The sequence below is a fragment of the Pan paniscus genome, chromosome 16 (genome assembly GCF_029289425.2).
Source record: "Pan paniscus chromosome 16, NHGRI_mPanPan1-v2.0_pri, whole genome shotgun sequence".
Classification (NCBI taxonomy): domain Eukaryota; kingdom Metazoa; phylum Chordata; class Mammalia; order Primates; family Hominidae; genus Pan; species Pan paniscus.
Genome location: NC_073265.2, coordinates 63,472,773 through 63,494,859, shown reverse-complemented (window position 1 = coordinate 63,494,859; position 22,087 = coordinate 63,472,773). Strand labels below are relative to the sequence as shown.

The following is a 22,087-nucleotide window of genomic DNA, read 5'->3' as shown; positions in this document are numbered from 1 at the left end:
TGGGCTAAGGGGGAGCACGGGGCTTCTCCCCTGCCCCTAGCATAAGATTCGGGGAGACAGGCTCTGGGAGGCTCTGGTCCCCACTGCAGCACAGAGACGGTACACCAGGAGCAGCAGTGTGGCTGAGCCCCTGTCCCCCACCTCCAAGGCAGAGAGGGAAGGAGAAGAGGCTTGAGCATCTTCATCCTTGTCATCCCTGCCAAAGGGCTTGTCTTCACAACTCCTTTTGCTATTTTGGAAAGGCCTGGTTGCTTTTTCCATTCTTGACATCTCTGTTCCACACCCTCAGGTCAGCCAGAGGGGGCTAAGGGCAAGGCGTGGGGCCTGCTCAAAGCTTGGCCCTTTCCCACCCCACCCACCACCCCAGAGGGCCCCAGCCCTGGTACCTCCAGAGCCATGTGGTTGCAGCCCATGTAGCGGGGGATGAAGCTGCTCTTCCGAATGACTGTTGCGTACAACTGGGTCTTGGCAGTGGCTTCATCGGCTTTCCCAGACTCAGTGGGCTGGAGACAGGGTTGGGGCAGAAGACACAGAGGAAGGAGAGTGTCTAAGGGGCAGATCCTGGCCATAAATCCAGCCCTCTGCAGACAATCACTTGGCATTGCTCCGCTGGGGCTCCGAGCTGATAATTAAAGCTCATGGTCCCTGTGAGCCCTTCCAAGGAGATCAATATAATAAATCTTCCCTTTTCCATTTGAATATTTCATCACCCTCACAAGGACCACTGCCTGTCTGCTTTCCAGTAAAGATGTGATAACAAGGCCTGGGTTGTAAGTGAACAGACAGCCAGGGGGCCTGGGTGATGCCCCCAGAATTACAGCTCAAGTGCTGAGTCTCCCAGGGTGAGTAGCACATCTCTCTTTTACTTCCCTGCATGGCCCATCCTGAAGCCCTGGGATTGGGGTTCCTCATGGGGCCTAAGAGAAGGTAAAGCCCCCTGGTGCCATGATTGAAGAATTGCTTAGAAGAAAGTTCAGTGCTGGCCCGGAGGAGGGATGGGGGAGGGTAACTGACCAAACTGAGCACCTACTGTGTGCCAGAACCTTGCCTATCATTGCTTGGGATCCTCAAAATGACTGTGCCAGCTTTGCCAGTGAGGATGGAGGCCTGGGGGCCAAGTGGCTTCCATGGGTATCCAGCTAGGAGACAACAAACTTGGTCTAGGACCGCCGACAGTCTGGCTTCACATTGTTCTTCACTCTCAACCACTTTCAGGGTCTGGAATGCACAGTGGGGAGGGGAATGTGATGCTTCTGCTCATCTCTGGCTCACTACCTGGCACATAGTAGGTGCTTCATAAGTCCTTGAGCAACGAGAGAGTGAATTCTACCCCTTACCCCTCAGCACTAGGAGGGAGGACAGGCAGGGGTCTGGCCTGGGAGGCCCAACCTTGGAGTGAGGAGCCTCAGGCCCCTCAGTCCATGGCTTGGACCCAGTTGCTCACTCTAGGGGTGCATTCCAGGGAATGCTTTATTCCATGTACCCCCCGACTCTCCTGGGCCTTCTGGCCAAGGCAGCATGTGGAGGCAGCTCAGAAGGAACTGGCTTGGGAGACAGCATGACTTGGGCTCACCCTCAACTCTGCCGCTCACTTGCTCTGTGACCCAGGAGGAGGAGATTTTTCTCCCCAGGTCCCAGTCCCATGTCTGCAAAATGTAATTTACCTTGAGGATTAGAGAGGGGGTGTGAAATGTCTAGCACAGGGCCTGCAAGCAGTGGGTACTCTGTAAATATTGTGTTTCTTTGATTTTTAGATCCGCTCTTTTAACGTTTTTGTAATCAAAATCTATCTTTAATTGGTATATTCATTTAATGTGGCAGTTGTCCTATAATAATCAGCTGTTTTACAGAGATGAATTTGGAAAATTCCAAATTCTTGTAGACATCATTCCTGTGTATGTACCAGGAGCCATGTTTCCCGAGCCCCACATGGTCCTAGACTTGTCATGCTGTGGGTGGGTGTGGGATGCTCAGGGCTGCTCCGAGGGAATAGCTGGGGACATTCAAGGTGGTTCCCACCTGCTCTCCCTGCACTTCCCCAGGCCTCTGACTCACCTTCACCAGCTCAAAGTGGTAGGGGTGGAAGACACGCAGGTACTTGATGGGGATTTTGTAGGACAACAACTCCTGTTTCTTTCTGTTGTCCACCACCTTGAGGATCACATCTGGAAAGAGAAAAAATGAGCATAGGTTTATTTTTAAATGGATCCCTTTCTCTCCCAGTAAGGAGAGACAGTGAGAGGTGAGAGACATTGCCGAGAGTAGAGAGCAGGGACCACACTGAGGAATCAACATGCACACACATGTGTGGATCACCCCTGTGCACACAAACCCACAAGCACAGTCTGAGCCCCTGCACAGGGCAAAGCTCCATGCCGGCAGCTGTTAGGACCCCAACATGCAATTTTCTCCCATGGTCTAGAAACTCCCAGGTCAGAAATAGACACACACAGAACTGAGTCCAGTCCCCTGTGGCAACAGACACACATGTGCACACACTGAGATACACAGGCAAGCAGGCATAGCACCTCTTTCCAGGAATAAGACTCTTTCCCTTGGTCACAAACACTTATGCCAGCTCTTGAGGCAGGATGGGGAGAGATTATCTCACACATGTTGCAGGTGGGGAAACTGAATTTCAGTAAGAAAAAGTGATCTGCTCAAGGAAATCCTTTAATACAGCTATCAATAAAAGTCTACTACAAGTAAGGGAAAACTAGTCTAAATACTAAGAATAATGCACCACTTAGTAAACACCCTCCAAAGAGACTATATTTTCTCATAAAATGGCATGAATATTGGTATAAACTTTTTCTTTTGAGACAGCGTCTCACTTTGTCACCCAGGCTGGAGTGTGGTGGCATGATCTCAGCTCACTACAACCTCTGCCTTCCAGGTTCAAGAGAGTCTCCTGCCTCAGCCTCCCAAGTAGCTGGGATTACAGGTGCCCGCCACCACACCCAGCCAAGTTTTGTATTTTTAGTAGAGACAAGGTTTTGCCATGTCGGCCAGGCTGGCCTCAAACTCCTGACTTCAAGTGATCCACCTGCCTCAGACTCCCAAAGTGCTGGGATTACAGGCATGAGCCACCACACCTGGCCGGTATAAACTTTAAGAAGAACACCAATGTCCTATAAATAATCATGACAGTCCTGTTTAGTGAGCGGGACTGTCATGATTATTTAGTGAGTATCTACTACGTGCCAGGCATGGGGATGGGCATGTCTCAGCCATGATTCCAACAAATTCTCACCACAACCCCCCAGGTAGGTATCATCATCTCTGTTCTTAAAATATGAACAATGGAGCTCAGAGGGTTATATAACTTGATCAACATAACACATCTAGAAAGTAGATGATGGGAAGGGTTGAATTTGGTGACACTTGAGGCATCTTTATATTCTGGAAATCTATGATTTGAGGAGGAAGAAGAGATGGGGAGGGAGAAAAGGAGAAGGATAGAGGAGGGATGGAGAAAGAATGAGAGAGATGAGGTAAGAAAGGATACAAAACAGAGAACAGGAAAGGGAGGATGGGGCGGAGGGGTGTGCCTGAGGGAAACACTTGGGGAGACCCTTGCCCTCTGCTTCTCTTGAGACAAGGGGTTTCAGCACCAGGGACAGCAGCTGGCCCTTGAGGGCTCAGCAGGTTCAGCGGGCTCAGCTGCTGGGTCATTTGGAACCGAATGGGTCATTTGGATGTGGGGGTGGAGAAGGAAGCTGAGGGCTTTATTAAGTATTCTTCTTTCTCTGTCTTCCCTACAGCGACCCTGAACACTTGCCAAGGTATCTCAAGGGCTTGTCATATGGGATCCATGCTCAAAGGAAAGAAGGGGGAGAGGGCACTGAAGGTGTTGAGGTTGACTTGAAGAAGGGAGATTGAGGCAAGGGATATGAAGTCAGCAGACCTGGGTTCTAGTACCAGAATACTAACTTGCTCTGTGACTGTTAGCAAGTAATTTAACCTCTCTGAACTTCATGTTTCTGCTCTTCAAAATGTCAACACTTTAATAAAAAGCCTTGTCTCTCCCCTTGGGTTGTTGTAGGGAGAAGAGTGTGTTTTCAAGCTGTAACATTCTGTGCAAATGCTCCTCGTGGTTGTCACTATTTTCCTTCTCTTTAAGCATCTGCAGCTCTCCAAACACAAACCCTGCTGTAGGCAGACCTGAGGAAACTCAACTGGGAGATTCCAGTGCTCCCAGCCAAAGCACCACGAGGAGCTGTGCAGGCTGAAGCCCCTTATGCCAACTCGCCATGGACCAAGAGTCCCCAGATCCAGTTGGGATTTGCCAAGGTTGAAAGAGAGGTGAGTGCCGTGCATTTTCCCCACCCGCTATTCCTGGAGCTCTGTGTGGGCAGCCAGCAGATTAGCTGGAATTGGGGGTAATGGACAGCCACTCCTCCCTGCTCCTGTCTCCATGCTACAAACACGCTTCATCAGCTTCCTCTCTGGGCATTGTGCCCTTCCGGCCTCCCACCGCTCCCTTTGTGTGGCCAACAAGCTATTTCTGCCACCCGCCTGCTTTGGCCCTGACACAGGGTCTGAAACTCCCCTTTGCTTTTCATTAACACATCCTTGAGCTACCTCCCACCCTTCCCCCGCCTCTTGGCCTGGCCTCCATCTCCCCCACCCCCACCGCAGACATCACCACAGCAACCGGTTCCAACAAGCATCCAGCTACTTCAATCTGCAATGAGATGCCTGCCAATATTCCCTGCCTGCCCATGAGGCTTCCCCACTCTCTTATCCCTCCTGCAGTTAGTCCTGCCCCTCTCTCTGCTGCACAGATGGGCCCTGGGGTCACTGACCTTATTACATTTTTTCCTCTGTTACCCCAGGTATGTAGAGCCCAGGGCAGGATCCCAGCTCAGGTCCACTCACCATAACCTCTAACTTCCCACCAGCCACATAAATACATGCATGCATACACACAGAGCCACACACAAAAACTACACATACTCATGCACTGCAAGGCACACACCACCATCCAGATTCATCCAGACACACATACACCACACTGTTGCAGCTAGACACACCCACGTGCACACACACATAAGACACACAGACATGCAGGCCTACAAGTACAGACACAGCACATGCCACATTCACACATGCGCATGAACCAGCATGCAGGCATTCACAAAGACATGCACACACAGGCACGCATGTGCCTCTGCATGAAATCCTAGGTCAAATTTTCCTCCTCTTTTGCATCTTCTTAAAGCATCCCAACAGCTCCACCTATCCCTTTACAGGCAGAAAAGAAAAATTATCTGGCTTGACCTAGAACTAGCTCCTTCCCCTTTTACCGAGGCTCCCCTTCCTGTTTCCTTTCTCCTCTCCCATAGTCTTCGGCTGGCTTTCTGCTCTGTGTGAGGAGAACAAGGAGTTCTGTCTAGGTCCTGGCAAGATTTCAAGGGGGAGAGGCAAAGCCTGTTCTCTCAGGGAGAGACCACCTGCAAGAAGCAAGTCTGAGGTCCTGACTAGATAAGATCAGAGACATCGCCAGGCACCTCCAGTCTGTGCTGGCAGTGCCCGATGCGATGCCCCCCTACCCGGGCATCAGCCAATCAGTATTCCCTTGTGTCCAGCCTGAGCTCCCCCAGGAGAATGGAAATCCAACAGACCCACAGTGTGAAAGTAAATATAAGTGTGCACATGCATGTGTGTACATGGGCACCTCGTGGCTCAGGCTGACACCTGGGGAGGACTAGGCAGGAATAGGGATCCATTCTAGGGACATTTCAAATATTTTTTAAAAAATCAAATGGAAGCAGCGGGAACCCTGGAGCTGCAGTAAGAACATGCAATGCTGAGTCCTTGGTCCTTGGTCTTAAGCTTAAGCCAGTTAAATTCCCTGAACCTCGATGTTCTCTTAAGCAATGGGAGCAGCATTGCTCTTCCTGGGAGGTGGTGACTCCAATGAGTGATGTGTGGGGACGTGCCAGGAAGCTGTAATGTCCTGTTTCAGTAGGAGACGGCGGTAATAACAGCCATGAAAATAATAACAACAGTCATAAAAAAGATAAGCTTGCATTGTCTGGAAAATTCATTTATGTGGAACAACTCATTTTTCGAGCAGGATGGGGAGATGAGGCGTGACAGTATTATGATTTTTTCTAAGTGCTTTTAACTGAGCCCAAGGAGGTGTTCAGGTGGCTACCAGCTGCAGTGAGAGGGAGCCTGCTTCTTGCTCTAAGTCTTTGGCTGTGTTCACACCCTGCCTGCACATGCCGGCCCTGCCCAGCCCCTGCTTACCTTCTTGCCCTGCATCCTCAGCTTGGATCTCCACATTCACCGTGTCCCCCCAGATAGGGGCTCTGGTGGGCTCTGAGGTCACAGATGTGACTGCCTTGGAGCTCTGATTGTTCTTTTCCTCAGATGTGCTTTTCCTGGGGAGAGCAGGGGCAGGGTGAGTCAAAGGGAGGGGTTCTGTCTGCTGCTTGTCCCCATCCCAGGCTCCACTGTCCATAAATCTGAGTGAAAGGTGGACAGAATATGGAGAGCTCTGTCCCATGCATAGACACTTGTGTCATCCCAGGCCTCTCCCCCAGCTCTCCTGCCAGCCCAGGTGACCACACTGTCTCGCTGGCCACTACTGAGGCCTTCACTTAGTCACAAGCCTCTCACTTGTAGGGGTAGGGATGGGGGTAGAGGGTAGATGCCTTGCCCACCTGACTTCCTAGCCCTTGCCAGGGAGGGCTCTCCAGCAGGAGCCCATGTGCATGGCCTCCCTCTTCTCTAGGTTCTGTTCGGTGGGAGGAATCCTCTGGGCAGAGTGGCTGTGCGATGCCCCGCCTGGCTGTCCTCTCTTCTTCACCTTATTTCCCTAAACTTCTGGCCCAGATTTCCAGGCTCCACCCGACAATCCCAGTTCTAAATGCTTACAATGAAGCACGCACATGCTGCTGCCTTCTGAGATGCCTGCTGTGTGCAGGGCCTTGGGCTGGGCCCCTGGAGCTGGGCACCTGGAGCTGGGTCCAGGCCTGGGGGCAGGGGGCGGTGGAAAGGGCTTTCCAGCCCTCAAGCACTCAGATTGCTCAGGACCAGGCTGTCTAAGGTGAGAGGTAAGCTTGGGCCCTCTGCATCCCAGTGCACCCCACAGATATCGGAGATCCAGAGCCGTCAAACGGCTCAGGGAGAGAGTGAATACTTCTTCTGTAGAAGAGGTTACTAGGCCAGGGCCATCCCCAGCGCTGCTCCATTAACTGCAGCAGTCATGGGCTGAGGAATCATCCCAGAGATCCTGTAGCAGGGGGAGCCACACCACACACCTTGCGGAGGGAGGCAAGGTGCAAAAATGGTACCCCACGATGGGAACAAAGACGTCATCCCCACCAGCCCTTGTTTCACCCTCAAGGCCCCCAAAGGGAGTGTGGGGCAGGCCAGTTGGCTCAGATCCCACCTGCTCTGTGCATTAGCAATACCAACATGGTTCTTCCCAGCCCAGCTTGTTCCTCTCCTCCAAGAAGCCCTCTGGAGCCCCCCGGCCCTCACTGTTCCCTCTGCCCTTTAGACTTCAGTGATGCTGTGACCTGGCTCCTTGCTCCCACTCATCACAGCCCTGCTCCTGTGGGTAACCATGCTTGCAGGAGCCCTGCTTCTGTGGGTGACCATGCTTGCAGGAGTTCCATCTCCAAGTTCCAGGGGTCAACTGAGGACTCCTGCTGTGCTTTGACTGAGGCAGTATAACACAGTGATTGTAAGAAGGACCCTGCAGCTGGGCATTTTGGGTTCCAAATCCCAGCTCTACCCCCTGCCAGCTGTGTGATGTTAGGCAAGGTACAGAACCTGTGGTGCCTTATTTTCTTCATCTATAAAACAGAGATGGTAACGGTGCCCAGCCTGCAGGGCGGTTGTGGGAAGGAAATGAATGAATATGTATAGTGCCTGGCACATTGCTAAGTACCAAGAAAGTGTTAATAATTCTTAGTACCTTAAATTATTAAAATATAAATATAATTCCTGTTATTACCCCATAGCACCAGAGAGCTTAGCCTTATTGACCCTCCTGTGACCAGCCCCTTTGCCGTGGCGTGATTTTTCCCCATCATGCCCCCAATTCTGGGTCTACAATTGGGGATGTCTGGCTGCTCTGGCCAAGGTGTGGAATCCTGGAAAGAGCACAGGCTTGGGAATGATTCAGAGCTGGGTTTGGAGCCCGCGTTTATCCTGGCGAGATCATCTCCCCTCTGCACCTACTAAGTTCCTCCTTTTTCAATAGTACCCCCCTGAGAGAGTGTTATAAGGACTGGAAAGAAAGCATGTTCAGCTCCTGGCACCCAGAAAGCCCCAGTTCATGTTATTCCCTCATTTGTGATACAAAACAGCTTGGGTGTTTTTGCAAGAGGACCTGCCTGAGGGCAGCATGAAGGGGAAGGAGCACTGAGTACAAGCTGGGGTGAGAAGGGGCATCTCCCAGAGAGCCGGAGTCCTTCTCAGATGAGCGTCCATCCAGATACACCCCTGCAGGCTCTGCAGAATGGACTCCTCACACCCGCAAAGGGGTGTGTGGGAGGCTGCCAGGCTAGAGAGGGAAGGCAGAAGCCTGGCAGGAACGTGGCGCTCAGCTTGCTCCCTCCACCCTCGGGTCCCTTTTTCCCTCCGGCTCTGTGACCATGCTTGACCAAGGGGTGCAATCTAAGTACCTCCCATGACACTCTGTGCCTAGGCTCCCGCTCCTGACAGCTGCCCCAGCAAAGTCAGAGACCTCAGGCTCTCAGCAGCCTCCCTGTGCTACCCAGCCACCCGATCTGCTACTTATAGATATATAGTTAGTGCACAATAAGGCCTCACAGCCTCCCTCCTCAGGGACCTGCACAGAAACAGCAGAAAAGCAGAAGCGCCGAGGGTGTGTCAGGAAGAAGTCAGTCCTTCTGCACCCAGATGTCAACCCCAGAGCTGGGCACAAAACTGCACCTGCATGGACACATTCCTGGGGGATTCCCAGGGATCTTCATGTGGCTCTGTGTGCACAGAGAAGACACAAATGAAGGTGTGAAGTCACAGGCAGCATAGTGACAGGATTCAGAGTGAACCCCATGCCAGCCTGTCTTCTACTGTCCTCGTATCCTCCCAACCCTCCTGGGAGGGTGGCAGGAGGAATTCCCAGGTGCAAAGAGGTGGGCAAAGGTGATGGGGCAAGGCAAGGGAGCGGGTGCTGACTTTCCTCCAGCATAGAAAGAGTTAAGCAACTATTTTCCCCACCTCCCTGCCCCATCTAATATGAAGGTCATCAGGGCTAGGTGAGTGCAGATAAAGCAACTGGGTGGGAGGGGGAGGCCCCAGGGGAAGGGGGAAGCTTTTAGCAGGTGGAGGGAGGCTGTCGGGGTAATGGCTTTTCCTGGCACAGCTGACTCCTCTGGGCCTTGATGCTATTCTAGAATCTGGAGAGCAAGAAGGGCCTCTGATTCTTCACAGAATAGGAGCAGGGGATGAGCTCACTCCCTGCTCCCAGCCCCATTCTGCACCCCGCAGATGGGCACGTGGCTGAGTTCCAGGTCCCCAGGCTCCCTCAGGGCTCCCAATGCAGTCTTAGAACCCAGGGGACCTGGGTTCCCTAGGCCTCTCCACAGGCTGTCTGCAAGGAGAGACCTCCCTCCCTGTCCCCCCAAAGACCTGCCCTGTTGACTTGGACCTGTTGGCTCCAGGCATCCAGGGCCAGGAGGAGCTAGTGGGTGGTGCCTGCTGTCTCGGGGCCAGATTTAATCCAGCCACAGCATGGGCAGCCATGCCAGGATAGGACTGGAGTTGGGTTTAGAGTGCAGCAGCCCTGAGACCAAGCTGCAGGAAAACGTAAACCCCCCTCAACATGGCCTACCCTCCAGGCTGCTGGAAGGGTGTGTGTGTCTTTGACAAACTCCAGTCCCCAGCTAGGCATTACTGGGGCCCCCACCCCAGCAGGGTGTGAGGAGGCCAGGCTCAACCACAGCTGTGAGTGGGAGGGAACAAGGACTTTGCTTTCCTTCTGCAAGGTCATGACTAAGGGAAAATGTGTCATCTGGTTCCCGGGGGCTGCAGCTGTGAGTGGAAGAAGTGAGCATCGGAAAAGCATGGGATTTGATGGACAGAAAGCAAGAGTGCTCATGAGCCGCTTTCCCCCTCACTCCAGGAGACACACACACACATCCACACATACATACACACATATGCACACACATGCACACAAATGCATGCACACACACATACATGCACACATGCATGTGCACAAAGGCTGCCCAGAGAAGTGTGAGTACCATACTGTACCCACTCTTGTTACCCAGTCCTCAAGCTGCCTCTGGGGTCTTCTATTCACACCTGAGCCCACCTCCCCCACCTGTCCTGCCTGTCCTGTTGGCCTCTGGCTCCCCTCAAAGCCTCAAAGCATGAACAATAGTCAAGACCTGGCCACCTCCTGGGCAGAGCTTTAGAAGCTAGGGCACAGGCGGCCTGGCTTGTTTTGAGTGCCAATCCCAGGACAGCCATCAAGGGAGCAAAGGAAAGGGGAGGGCCCTGACTCAGATCTGCTGTGGCTGCTGGGGTCTTGGCTGGGCAGGCTTGCAAATCCTGAGAGACTAGAGTGATGTTCCCAGAAGCCCCTGGCACTGGGGAAGTCAGGCAGGCACTGGGAATAGTGGATAAGGAGCAGACCTTTAAGTGGATGGATGGTGGAATAGGAGGTATTGGGCGCCTTTGACCTGGCCCATCACAATCCATTGCTGGCTCACCTGGGAAACTGAGAGGGAGGTGAGGGAACTGGCAGTCCTGCAGGCCAGCTGTCGAGGTGTAATGGTTGGGTCTCAATCTTTCCTGAGAAGGTAGGGCAATTCCCCTCGACCTGCTTCCTCCATGCCAACTTCTGAGCCAGGGAGGCCTGCCTACCCCATCCTCCAGAAGTCCAAGAGGCTGCCAGACTCCCAGGCCACAGGCTAGGCCTGCCTCCACCCCTGGAAGGCTCTGAAAAACCCAGTGACCTCTTCCCAATCCAGGAGCCCAGTCTTATGCAACAGGAGGTGGGGAGTTGGCTTCTGCAGAGACAGTCATCTGAATGGGGTGGCCAAAGTCTGGGTTCCTGTGTTTCTGACCCTAAACCTGGAGAAGGCAGGGCTTGAACAGATAGATTGAGAATCTTTCCACTTGGAGGACAGAAGGTGAGGCTTGAGGGGGGCTGTTTGGCTGATGCAGGTGCTGACTTGGGAGCATGGGTTGGGGGAGTCAGGAGAGGGAGGCTGTGGTTCTCCCCTGAGTCCCTCTCAAGGCCCCTTTTTGCCGTGGCCACAATCAGTGTCCTCTGAAGCCGGGCAGGCAGGGGGGAAGAGCCCCAGCCCTCACACCTCTGGCCTTAGCCAAGCTCCCCTGGGATTGCTGGGCAGGGAGTTGTGCCCAGGGACTCCTCAAAGGAGGAGCTGAGATCTGAGGCAGGGAGTCAGTGCTGAAGCTCCCTTCTCTCCTCGCCCCCGCTTCACCAGACAACAGCCTTGACAAGGCCCCCAGTCTGTGCTGCCGCCTCCCCCAGCCCCATGCTATAGGCAGGGCAGCTGGTCCTTGTGGGTTTTGAGCCCCAGGAGGCTGCCACTTAAGGCATGAGCGGGGTTGTTATTCTCAGCAACACGAGGGACTCTCATCCTGGGTTTCATTTATTAATTGGACTCTAATGAAGCATCACTAATTGCTGATGGTGCTACAACACTGCAGGTGGGCCTCAGTTTACAGAATAACTGACTCTGGAGTAAGGAGGGCACCAACTGGAGGCCAGCAGCTCCCAGTCCATGAGGGCCCGGCTCTTCCCCTGCCCTTGCCTGCAGGGCGTGGGGGCTGCTCTGGGAAAAAGAAAGGGCACCTTCTGAGAAACTCTGAGAAGCACTCTAGCAAAGGCAAAGATCTTCCTGTCAAACAAGGATGCTGCTCCTCCACCCCACCACTACTCACACTTCATCCAAAAGTGTGGGTACCCCTCCTTTCCACTCATGGCGGACAAGGAGAAAGCCACAGCCCACAGAGCTTTGTGATGGCCCAAAGTCAGGCTCAAGCGCCGGTGTTCTGGGCATTGTTGCACCTTCTACCCTCTTCTGGGAAGGGGATTTCCTTGTTTTCCAGAGACACTTTTTTGCTCTTTTTGAGGCTGGAGGCAATGCAGGGTCAGGAAGGGCCGCTGTCTGCACCATCTGTCAGCCTTTGGAGTGTCATGCCGTGTCCTGTCCTGTGGCATAGCTGGTGAGGGGCCCTGGGAGCCACCTTCTTAGGCTGCAATGGGTGGACCTGTCAGTCACCATCACAGTCCTATGGGGAGGCAATGACAGTCCCCTTGGAAGGTGTGGGCCTGGAAGAGCAACCCAGCAGGACTTGCAATCCTCTCAATGGTTCAGTCACTCTGAACAGCCACCCTTTTGAGTACCCCTTTCTCCCGTATGCAGCCTTAGGGCAGGAGGAACGTGGGCCAGACATAAAGTCGAACTTCCTGACCTCACAGAAATCACCGGACTCTTCTGATTCCTGTCATTCTGATTCTCATTCCCTGCTTAACTCGTGTGGTGTTCAGTCCACGTTTTGAGGTCTGGGGCCACTCCCTGGCTCAGACACAGAGCCCAGCCTCCTGAGGGGCTCCGATACCCTAGTGCTGGCGACTGGAGCCTGGATGGCCGCCTTCCTGGGAGACTGTGGGCAAAGGATGAGTGAGTGGGGACAGCATTATGATTCCTGGCGCCTCCCCACCCTCACCACCGCTACTAGACGGTTCACCCCTCAAGGGCAGGGACCTGTCTTGTCGCTGCTGGAGCTCAGTTCCCACTGCCTGGGCAAAGTGGGGCCCAGCAGGTGTTTGCTGAAAGAAAGAAGAAGGGACAGACCACTGGAAAATCAGGTGGGACAGTGGCAGCCCCTCCTTTCAAGCTCTGCCAGGCCAACTCACTGGCCCAGGCTGCTGAGCCAGTGGCAGCTCCTCAGAACTGTCTTGGAAATAGCTCTTGGCTGGGAGGAGGGTTCAGATCCCAAGTCCTGTCCCAAGAGCGTGTCTCCAAAGTGGGGAAGCAGAACCCAGCTGTGGGGGGAAAGTGGGGGAACTGGGCTCCCTCCAGGCCCAGGGGGCACTGAGCGCCTCGGTCCAGCCTGGCCCCTAGTCTCTCTGTCCCATTCCAGGGTGCTGTGGAGGGATCGAGGTCTGGTTTTGTTAGCCACACTGACCATCCTGAGAGTCCCTGCCACAGTCCCCGGCTAGTCCCTAGGCCCCACTCCTCCAACGCCACAGGGCACCGCAGGAGCACACCGCTGGGAAGTCGACAGGAGAGGGAGGGGGCCATGCCCACTAGCTCCTCTCCTCACTCAGAGCCAGTTGCTCCTCTGTCCCCACCTTTGTATGGGAACAGGGAAGGGGTAGGCCACAGCCTGCCCTCCTAGGGATAAAACCCCAGGGCCTCCTGAGCATTCCCAGGCCAGGCTTGCTGAAGACCAGAGAGACAGCTTTGTGTTCAGGCTCACCAGTCGTGGGCTTCAGTCCTGGCTCCTGGCTCACCACTGCTGACTGTGTGGCACATCCCCTAAGCATCTCTGAGCTCAGCTCCTCCCTGATAACAGCGCTCAGTATCTCACAGGTTTCGAGAAGGAGGGAGGATGAGGAGATCAATGAGGAAGGCTGAGTCTGAGTGGAGACGTATATTGGCAGGTGGGTCTATGGAACTGGAGCTCAGGAGAGAGGCTGGATCCAGGGATTCTGGGGCTTTCAGGATGGGGGGAAAGGGGGATGCCTAGGTGAGGGGGGATCTCTTAAAAAGTGTAGAGGCCAGGCGTGGTGGCTCACACCTGTAATTCCAGCATTTTGGGAGGCCGAGGCAGGTGGATCACCTGCAATCAGGAGTTCGAGACCAGCTTGGCCAACATGGCAAAACACCGTCTCTACTAAAAATACAATAATTAGCCGGGTGTGTTGGCACACGCCTGTAATCCCAGCTACTCAGGAGGCTGAGGCAGGAGAATTGCTTGAACCCCAGAGGTGGAGGTTGCAGTGAGCCGAGATCACATCATTGCACTCCAGCCTGGGTGACAAGAGTGAAACTCCATCTCAAAAAAAAAAAAAAAAAAAAAAGAAGGAGGGTAGAGATGCAGAGGAGAGGCCAAGGACTGAGCCAGGAGCATTGACATTCGCAGGGTACTGGGACAAAGAGTATCCCACAGTGGAGTGGCCAGAGACAGGGGAGAAAATCAGGAGAGGGGGTTGTCCTGGAGGCGAGGAAAGACGGGGCTTCAAGAAAGGAGAATGCCTACTTATACATGTGTGGAGGATGCACAGCCATTGGGAGGTCACTCCCCTGGCAGAGGGGGACCAGTCAGCAAAGCTGGAGGCACCAGTGGTGTCCGAGTTGGGTTGAGGGTTCAGGAGAGGAACAATGAGGGGCCCAGAGATCCTCACTGACCAGAGGTGTTTGGCCTGAAAGTAAAACTTGGCTGATTTTACGCAAACATTTGGATTTCTGGTTTCTCTTTAAAAATTGAGAGAGGCGTCCGGGCGCAGTGGCTCACGCCTGTAATCCCAGCACTTTGGGAGGCTGAGGCGGGCAGATCATGAAGTCAGGAGTTCGAGACCAGCCTGACAAACATGGTGAAACCCCATCTCTACTAAAAATACAAAAATTAGCTGGGAGTGGTGGCACGCGCCTGTAATCCCAGCTACTCAAGAGGTTGAGGCAGGAGAGTCTCTTGAACCTGGGAGGCAGAGGTTGCAGTGAGCTGAGATCGCACCACTGCACTCCAGCCCAGGCAGCAGAGTGAGACTCCGTCTCAAAAAATAAAAAAATAAAATAAATAAAATTGAGAGAGGCTGGCCAGGGTGGCTCACACCTGTAATATCAGCACTTTGTGAGGCCAAGGTGGGAGGATCACTTGAGGCCGGGAGTTTGAACCAGCCTGGGCAACACAGTGAAACCCCATCTCTACACATAAAAAAAACCTAATAATTAAACATAAACAAAAATGAAGAGGGTTGACAACCCATGCCCTCATTCTTCCATGTAGAGATCAGTAGGACGGGCAGGGGCTACTCCTCTGAATGAGCCAGGTGCTCTCTGGTTTGCCACAGTCGCTTCCTCTCTCTATTGCATCACATGCCAGGAACTACAGGATTTGCATAAGTAGCTTGGCCCTGAAGACATTGACTTTGAATTCTGGCTCCCGGCTCCACTGCTGCTGACTGTGTGGCACATCCCTTAAGCATCTCTGAGCTCAGCTTCTCCCTGATAATGGTGTTCAGTATCTCACAGGTTTCTGGATGGATAGGGGGAGCCTCAGAGAAGGAGCGGGGGCGGGGGGGGGGGGGTAATGAGGAGATCAACGGGATTCCAGGGCAGCTCCTTCTGCTGGAAACTTAAGTGTGTGCATGGAGGGATGACAGAATCAGGGAGCACACAGGGGTAGGAGGAGCCTAATCGGTGCCCAGAGCCCCAGCCCCTGCTCAATGGCCTCCCTCACTCCACTACAAGCTAGACCCTGTGGCATGTGACCCTGGGACCCATGGGGGCCAGGCTAGGGAGAGGGAAGCTACATGAAGCCTGGAGGGATCACCAAGCCTCCTGGCTGCTCATGATGACCAGGGAGGGAGGAGGAGGCTGTCAGCCGCTCTGCCCATGCTCAGGAGTAAGCAGAGGAGACAGCCCATGCAGGATGCAATGAGGACACCAGGAAGGCCCCCTCTGGCCTGCCTCATGGCCCCAAATCTCCCCCATGAATGCCCTCTGAGGCTGTTATGCAGGATTCCAGAAGAAGCCTGTGGGGGAGAATTCATGCTTCTTGAGTCTGAATGGGGGTTTCAGGCATGAGAACACCTTAGGGGCCCCAGGTGGCAGAGATGGGAGAACATCTGGAAAGAATCCTTATGGCTTCGGTCTGGCTGGGGATGGTTCTCAGGCCAACCATCCTTCAACCACTGACACCAGCTGTATTTATAACCCTGGGACAAAGGGAAGTTCTCACTGAACAAAAATTCTGAGGTTCTGAGTCTCCAGGAACTGATGTCATGGGGGGCAGGTGTGGGTGGAAAATCAAACCATGGTGTGGGGGCCCTGCAGGGTAGATGAAGACCCTGGTTCCCAGGCCTCACCCCAGGCCTGCTCCCCACCCTTGTCTTTTTTCCCATGGGGATCCTGCTGGAAGAGAAGGAGACTTGGCTTCTGTAGGAGCCAGCGGCCAGATGGGAATAGTCATCTTCATCTGCTCCACTCCCACTGGCCAGCCATGTGACCTCAGACACATCCACATTCTCCCCTGGGCCTTGGCCTCCTCCACTATCACATGGGAATAACGCAGCCTGCCTCCAGGACTGCACCGTTAGAACCAGAGGGTGTAAATAGCCGAGCTCGCAGTGAGCTTCGAGTGGAACGTCATCAGCAAGTGAGGGCTGCCTTATTCCTGGGACTATCCCATGATCACTATCACTGTGTTATTGTTATTTTTGCTGAGCCCAACCCTCTGGCTGCTGAGACAAGCCCATGGGTCACCTGTGAGTCATTGTGAGCCTCCACCCACTCTGCCCAGATCCCTGCCTTCAGGGGTCCTTGACTGAAGGCCCCCAGCCAGACAGGGAGGAAGGAGAACTCCAGATCCCAGGATGGGTCTCCACACTAGTCACTGCATCTTCTCTGGAAGTCTGGGTTAGCATCCTGTCTCAACAACCCCCCTTCCAAAAGGGGTAACCACGGCATGAAAGATCAAGGCAAAGAATGAGGTGGAGGGAGCTTTTAGATTTTGAAATCCTGGATCCTGCATCCTCCTTTGGGTACTAACTAGTTCTGTGACCTTGGGCAAGTCATGGAAATGCTTTGAGCCTTAGGAACCTCATCTGTAAAATGAGGTTTAATGATAATATTATACCTCAATTATAGGACTGGGTGGCGATTAAACTGTATGAAACACACAATACACTCCTAGCTTATTTCTCAGGGGTATGGTGAGTATTTGATAACTGTAACCTTCTTTATCACCCCTCTTGCCAGGATTTCAAACAATTGTCCTACTTTTAACATCTTCTTCAATTAGTCACCAGAGTCAGAGCTCATCCTGTGACCAAGGCCAGCCTCAGTCTGTGACCAGGGTCAGGGCTGAGCTCAGTCTACAATCAAGGTCAAGCTCAGTGTAGGGCCAGGGTCAGGGCTCTCAGGCTTATCTAAGAAAACCAAGGATCCTCTGAGTATGACTCTAGCTGGCCCTGATCTGTGCCACCTCCCCTGTGCCATCCCAAGCCTGCCCCACATGCACAGAGGAAGCAGCGCCTTCCCCTTCGAGTCCTGGCTCTGTCCCCACTCATTAGCTCTGGGCAGCAGGCAGCCGAAGAAGCAGCTGCCAATGCTGGCAGCCCTGACATGCAGCCTTTGGCCAAGGGTCAGAACCCCACAGGCCATCTCCTGGCTAGCCCCTTTTCTATATCTCATCCTGTCCACTGGGGCACCCCGTGCCTGTCAGTGCCACTGTCTTCCTGGTCCCTGCTGTGCTCTGACTGGCAGGTCTCTCTGTGCCAGGCTGGGTGACAGGTGCTGGGTACTGTTCAAGCCCCAGGGCACTGAGCCAGGCCTAGACCAGTCATGGGACACCCTGGGCCTGGAGACTGGCCCAGTAGACCTGGTCACAGAATCTGTCTCGGGTGGCAGAGCTGGGGTTCTTGTTGTCTCTAAAGAACTGAGAGTGTTTCCCAGGCCAGAACACAAGCCAGCCAGGCAGGCCTGCAGCAGCATGCAGGCCAAAGCTTACATCCTGGCCATGGGAAGACTGAGGCTCAGAGAAGGCAAGGACTGGCCTGAGTTCACACAGGGAGTCAGGGGCAGTGGGCCAGATGCTAGGTCTTCCTGTACCCAGCCTGGCTTCTTTCCACTGTCCTGTGGCTTTCTTATGATAGGTCTCAGTGCCCACTGTGAGCCTGCTCAGGACTCCCCCTTCCCCCTGCAGAGCTTTAGATCCGCAGCATCTCACACTGTCTAGCACCACCATCTCTATAGCCCTTTGAGACAGGTTCCCAGGTGAGGTTTTCAGGCATTGAAAGACAAAGTAACTTTCCCACAGTCATACAGCAAGCTAGAAACAGGGCCAGATTCATTCAACGATTATTTAGTGACAGCTTCCTATGTTCCAGATACTGTGTTTCATGACAGGAATATAATGGTGAGCAAAGCAGACCTGGTGGTTGTCCACGGAACTAGTGGGGCACAGTGGAGGCGGGATGGGGAGGCACTGGCAAAGAGTACGCACATAATCACATAAAGTGCATAAGCACATATCCTGGTACAGAGTCGCATGAAAACATGTAATGAGGGAGGATTTGGCCTCATCTGGGAGATCAGTGAGGACAGCTGAGATGGGAAAAGGGGAAGGGAGAATGTTTCTGGGAATGTTTCTCAGAATGTTTCTGAGAATGCCTAGGGTGGGAGGGAACAGGGTTTGCTCAGAGAACGGAGAGATGTCCAGTGTGGCTGGAGCAAAGAGAGGGAGGTGGAGGTCCTGTTGCTGGGGAGCTGGAGGGGCCGGCAAAGACCCAACCGTGCTGAGCCTAGAATCCTCTTTACTTTGGGAACAATGGGAAGCCACTGAGTTCCTTTGGTACTATGGCACCACAGTACCCAATGGTAACCTGCCTTTGAAGGGATCTTCAGGGAGCAAGAGTAGAGGAACCAAGAGCGGTTGGAGAAATAGTGCGGTGGCCTAAGTCGGTGGTGGAGCTGGTGGAGAGAAGCAGCTCAATCCGAGAGACCAGGAGACACGGACATGACTTGGTGATGGATTGGATGAGGGAAAAATGTGATTCCTGACACCAGGATGGGGTGGGATCACATGGAGAAAGAGTACAGGCTAGAGAAAGAAGAGCCACATAGGGCAGAAACCTGAGACAGGCTAACATTTAAGGTCAGGTAGACGAGATCAAGAGATGTGGCCATAGGGGAAGGTGGGAGAGTGGGGTAACTTGGAGGGGGAGAAAGGGCTTCAAAGAGACTGAGTTGTCTGGAGGGGATGCTGCCTCTGTGTAATAAACAAATTCACCCGTCCAAACCCAAAGAATGGACTCAGAGACCCAGGGAACAGCGAAATTGAGACTTTTAACGCGGGTCTTGCAAGATTGGGTGTCTGATAGGCAGGCACACCCAGCACAGTTTCAATAAGCAATTTACCCCTAGTGCACGGGTCTCTCCCCCGGTTCCTCATAGGGTGAATACTGCGGGGTCACAGTTTTCCCAGATGTCACCTATTGATTGTTAGCTTTAAGTTTGTTTGTTTGTTTTTTTTTTGGGGGGGTTGTCTTATTGCATTTTTTGCAGCCCACAATGCACTGCAATCCTAGTTAGCTCAGGGGCTATTCAAGTTGTTTTTATTTTTTTATTATTTTTTTTAGACGGAGCCTCGCTCTGTCACCCAGGCTGGAGTGCAGTGGCGTGATCTCAGCTCACTGCAAGCTCCACCTCCTGGATTTACGCCATTCTCCTGCCTCAGCCTCCCGATTAGCTGGGACTACAGGCACCCGCCACCACACCCGGCTACTTTTTTTTGTATTTTTAGTAGAGACAGGGTTTCACTGTGTTAGCTGGGATGATCTCGATCTCCTGACCTCATGATCCATCCGCCTCAGCCTCCCAAAGTGCTGGGATTACAGGTGTGAGCCACCGCGCCCGGCCTCAAGTATTTGGCTTATGACCTAAGCAGCTGGGCGGGCTGATAAAAACAGACAAAACGAGCTATTTTGCAGACTAATAAACTTTCATTTTAGACTAAACTTCTTGTTCTGGTGAGGGCAACTAAGCAGGGAGGGTGGGGGGCTGCCGACAAGCAGGCGTTGGCTATCCAAGCAGGGGCCTAGTATATATCCGGTTTCTTCTGTAGTTTGCTGATCTAAGCTGATTTAAGGCACTTTGTCTTGGCAATGGACCACTGTATACATTATTTCCTTTACCTGAGAGATCGCAAAAGATGAGATGCCCGTTGGATGCAGGGTCAGAGACGGTGGTCACTGGTGACTACAGAGAAGCTATATTGGTGGAGAAGTGGGGTCAGATTGGAAGCCAACCAGTGGCTTAGATGAAGACAGGCTGACCCCCAAGATGAGCCAAGTGCCTGCTGGTCTGGAATAGTTTTGGCTGGAGGATGTGCCTATTACTATATGGGCTCAAGCCTGGTGCCTCCTTAAGGGGTGAAGTGGCCATGCCCCAAACAAGAGAAGCACCATCTTTGGGCCTGAACCCTCTTCAGCTCCCCACTAAGGGGATGAATGAATGAACAGTTCTGGGGCACTCTCAGGTCTGTGCTTCACTATTTCCCCTGCCCCGATCCCTGCAACTGTGGTCCTGCCTGCTAGGGATGCAACAAACCCAGAGAGAAGGACAGAATCCAGGCTGAGACAGGGATTCCCAGGATCTACATCCCCAACCTCAGGTGAGAGAAGATGGGATGGCAGAGGGCAGGAAACCAAGCCAGGAGACTAAGCTCAGGGTACCAAAAAACAGGGGCAGCAAAAAGATGAGAAAAAATGCTTGGAAAGAATGTAAAATTATATATAATATATATAATATATATTTTTTTTGCTGTTTTATTGAGGCATAATTGACAAATAAAAATAAAATTTAGATGTATTTAAAATGTACACAGTGATGATTTGATACACATATACTTTCCACAGTGATCGTCATGATCAAGTTAGTTAACACATCTATCACCTCACAGTTACCTTTCGTGTATGTGGTGAAAACACTTAAAATCTACTCTTAGCACATTTCAAATACATAATATAGTATCTTTTTTTTTCAGACGGAGTCTCACTCTGTCGCCCAGGCTGGAGTGCACTGGCACAGTCTCGGCTCAGCGCAACCTCCGCCTCCCAGGTTCAAGTGATTCTCCTGCCTCAGCCTCCCAAGTAGCTGGGATTACATGTGCCCACCACCACGCCAAGCTAATTTTTTTATTTTTAGTAGAGATGGGGTTTCACCATGTTGGCCAGGCTGGTCTCAAACTCCTGACCTCAGGTGATCCACCTGTCTTGGCCTCCCAAAATGCTGGGATTACAGGCATGAGCCACCGTGCCCAGCCACAATATAGTATCATTAACTAGAGTCACCTTCTGCATATTAGATCCCCAGAATTACTCATCCCAAAACTGAGAGTTTATATCCTTTGGCCAACATTTCCTCATTTCCCTCATCCCCAGCCCCTGACAGCCACCATTCTACTCTCTGCATCTATGAGGTTATCTTAGATTCCATTAAGTGGGATTACGCAGTATTTGTCTTTCTGTGTCTAGCTTATTTCATCTAGCATAACGTCCTCCAGGCTCATCTGCATTGTCGCAAATGGCAGAATGTCCTCCCTTTTATGGCTGAATAATATTACATTGTGTATATGTTGTCTACATGTGGATATATATGTATACAATATATAATTGTGTGTGTATATATGACATAAGTATATACAAATATATGTATATGACATGTGTGTGTGTGTGTGTATATATATATATATGACATTTTCTTTATCCATTCATTCATCAACAAACACTTAGGTTGATCCTATATCTTGGCTATTGTGAATAATTCTGCAATGAATATAGGGGTACTCTCGACCTCGGATGATCCACCTGCCTCAGCCTCCAAAGTTCTGGGATTACAGGCATGAGCCACTGCACCAGGCCCAGATATCTTTTCTTTTCTTTTTCTTTTACTTTTTTTTTTGAGATGGGAGTCTCGCTCTGTTGCCCAGGCTGGAGTGCAGTGGCGCAATCTTGGCTCACTGCAACCTCTGCCTCCCAGGTTCAAGAAATTCTCCTGCCTCAGCCTTCCTAGTAGCTAGGATTACAGGTGCCTGCCACCACGCCCGGCTAATTTTTGTATTTTTAGTAGAGATGGGGTTTCACCATATTGGCCAGGGTGGTCTTGAACTCCTGACCCTGTGATCCGCCCACCTCGGCCCCGCAAAGTGCTGGGATTACAGGCGTGAGCCACTGCACCCGGCCAGATATCTTTTCAAAATACTGATTTTGTTTCCTTTGGATATATACCCAGTAGTGAGATTGCGGGATCATATGGTAGTTTTATTTTCAATTTTTTGAGGAACCTCCGTGCTGTGCTCCATAATGGCTGCACCATTTTACTGCGCATTC

The 22,087-nt window shown here is 52.4% G+C and overlaps 1 protein-coding gene across 7 annotated transcripts in view; it reads right to left on the bottom strand.

Moving 5' to 3' along the window:
* Window positions 1-22,087, bottom strand: part of CCDC33 (coiled-coil domain containing 33) — a 101,721-nt gene that overhangs the window by 69,221 nt on the left and 10,413 nt on the right. For all 7 annotated transcript variants that reach the window (XM_055098245.2, XM_055098242.2, XM_055098243.2 and 4 more), the window contains exons 3-5: window positions 6,259-6,392; window positions 2,056-2,165; window positions 387-503 (exon numbers count right to left, since the gene is read on the bottom strand). In XM_055098245.2, coding sequence (XP_054954220.1) covers window positions 387-503; window positions 2,056-2,165; window positions 6,259-6,392 — 361 coding nt within the window. The remainder of the gene's footprint in view (window positions 1-386; window positions 504-2,055; window positions 2,166-6,258; window positions 6,393-22,087) is intronic.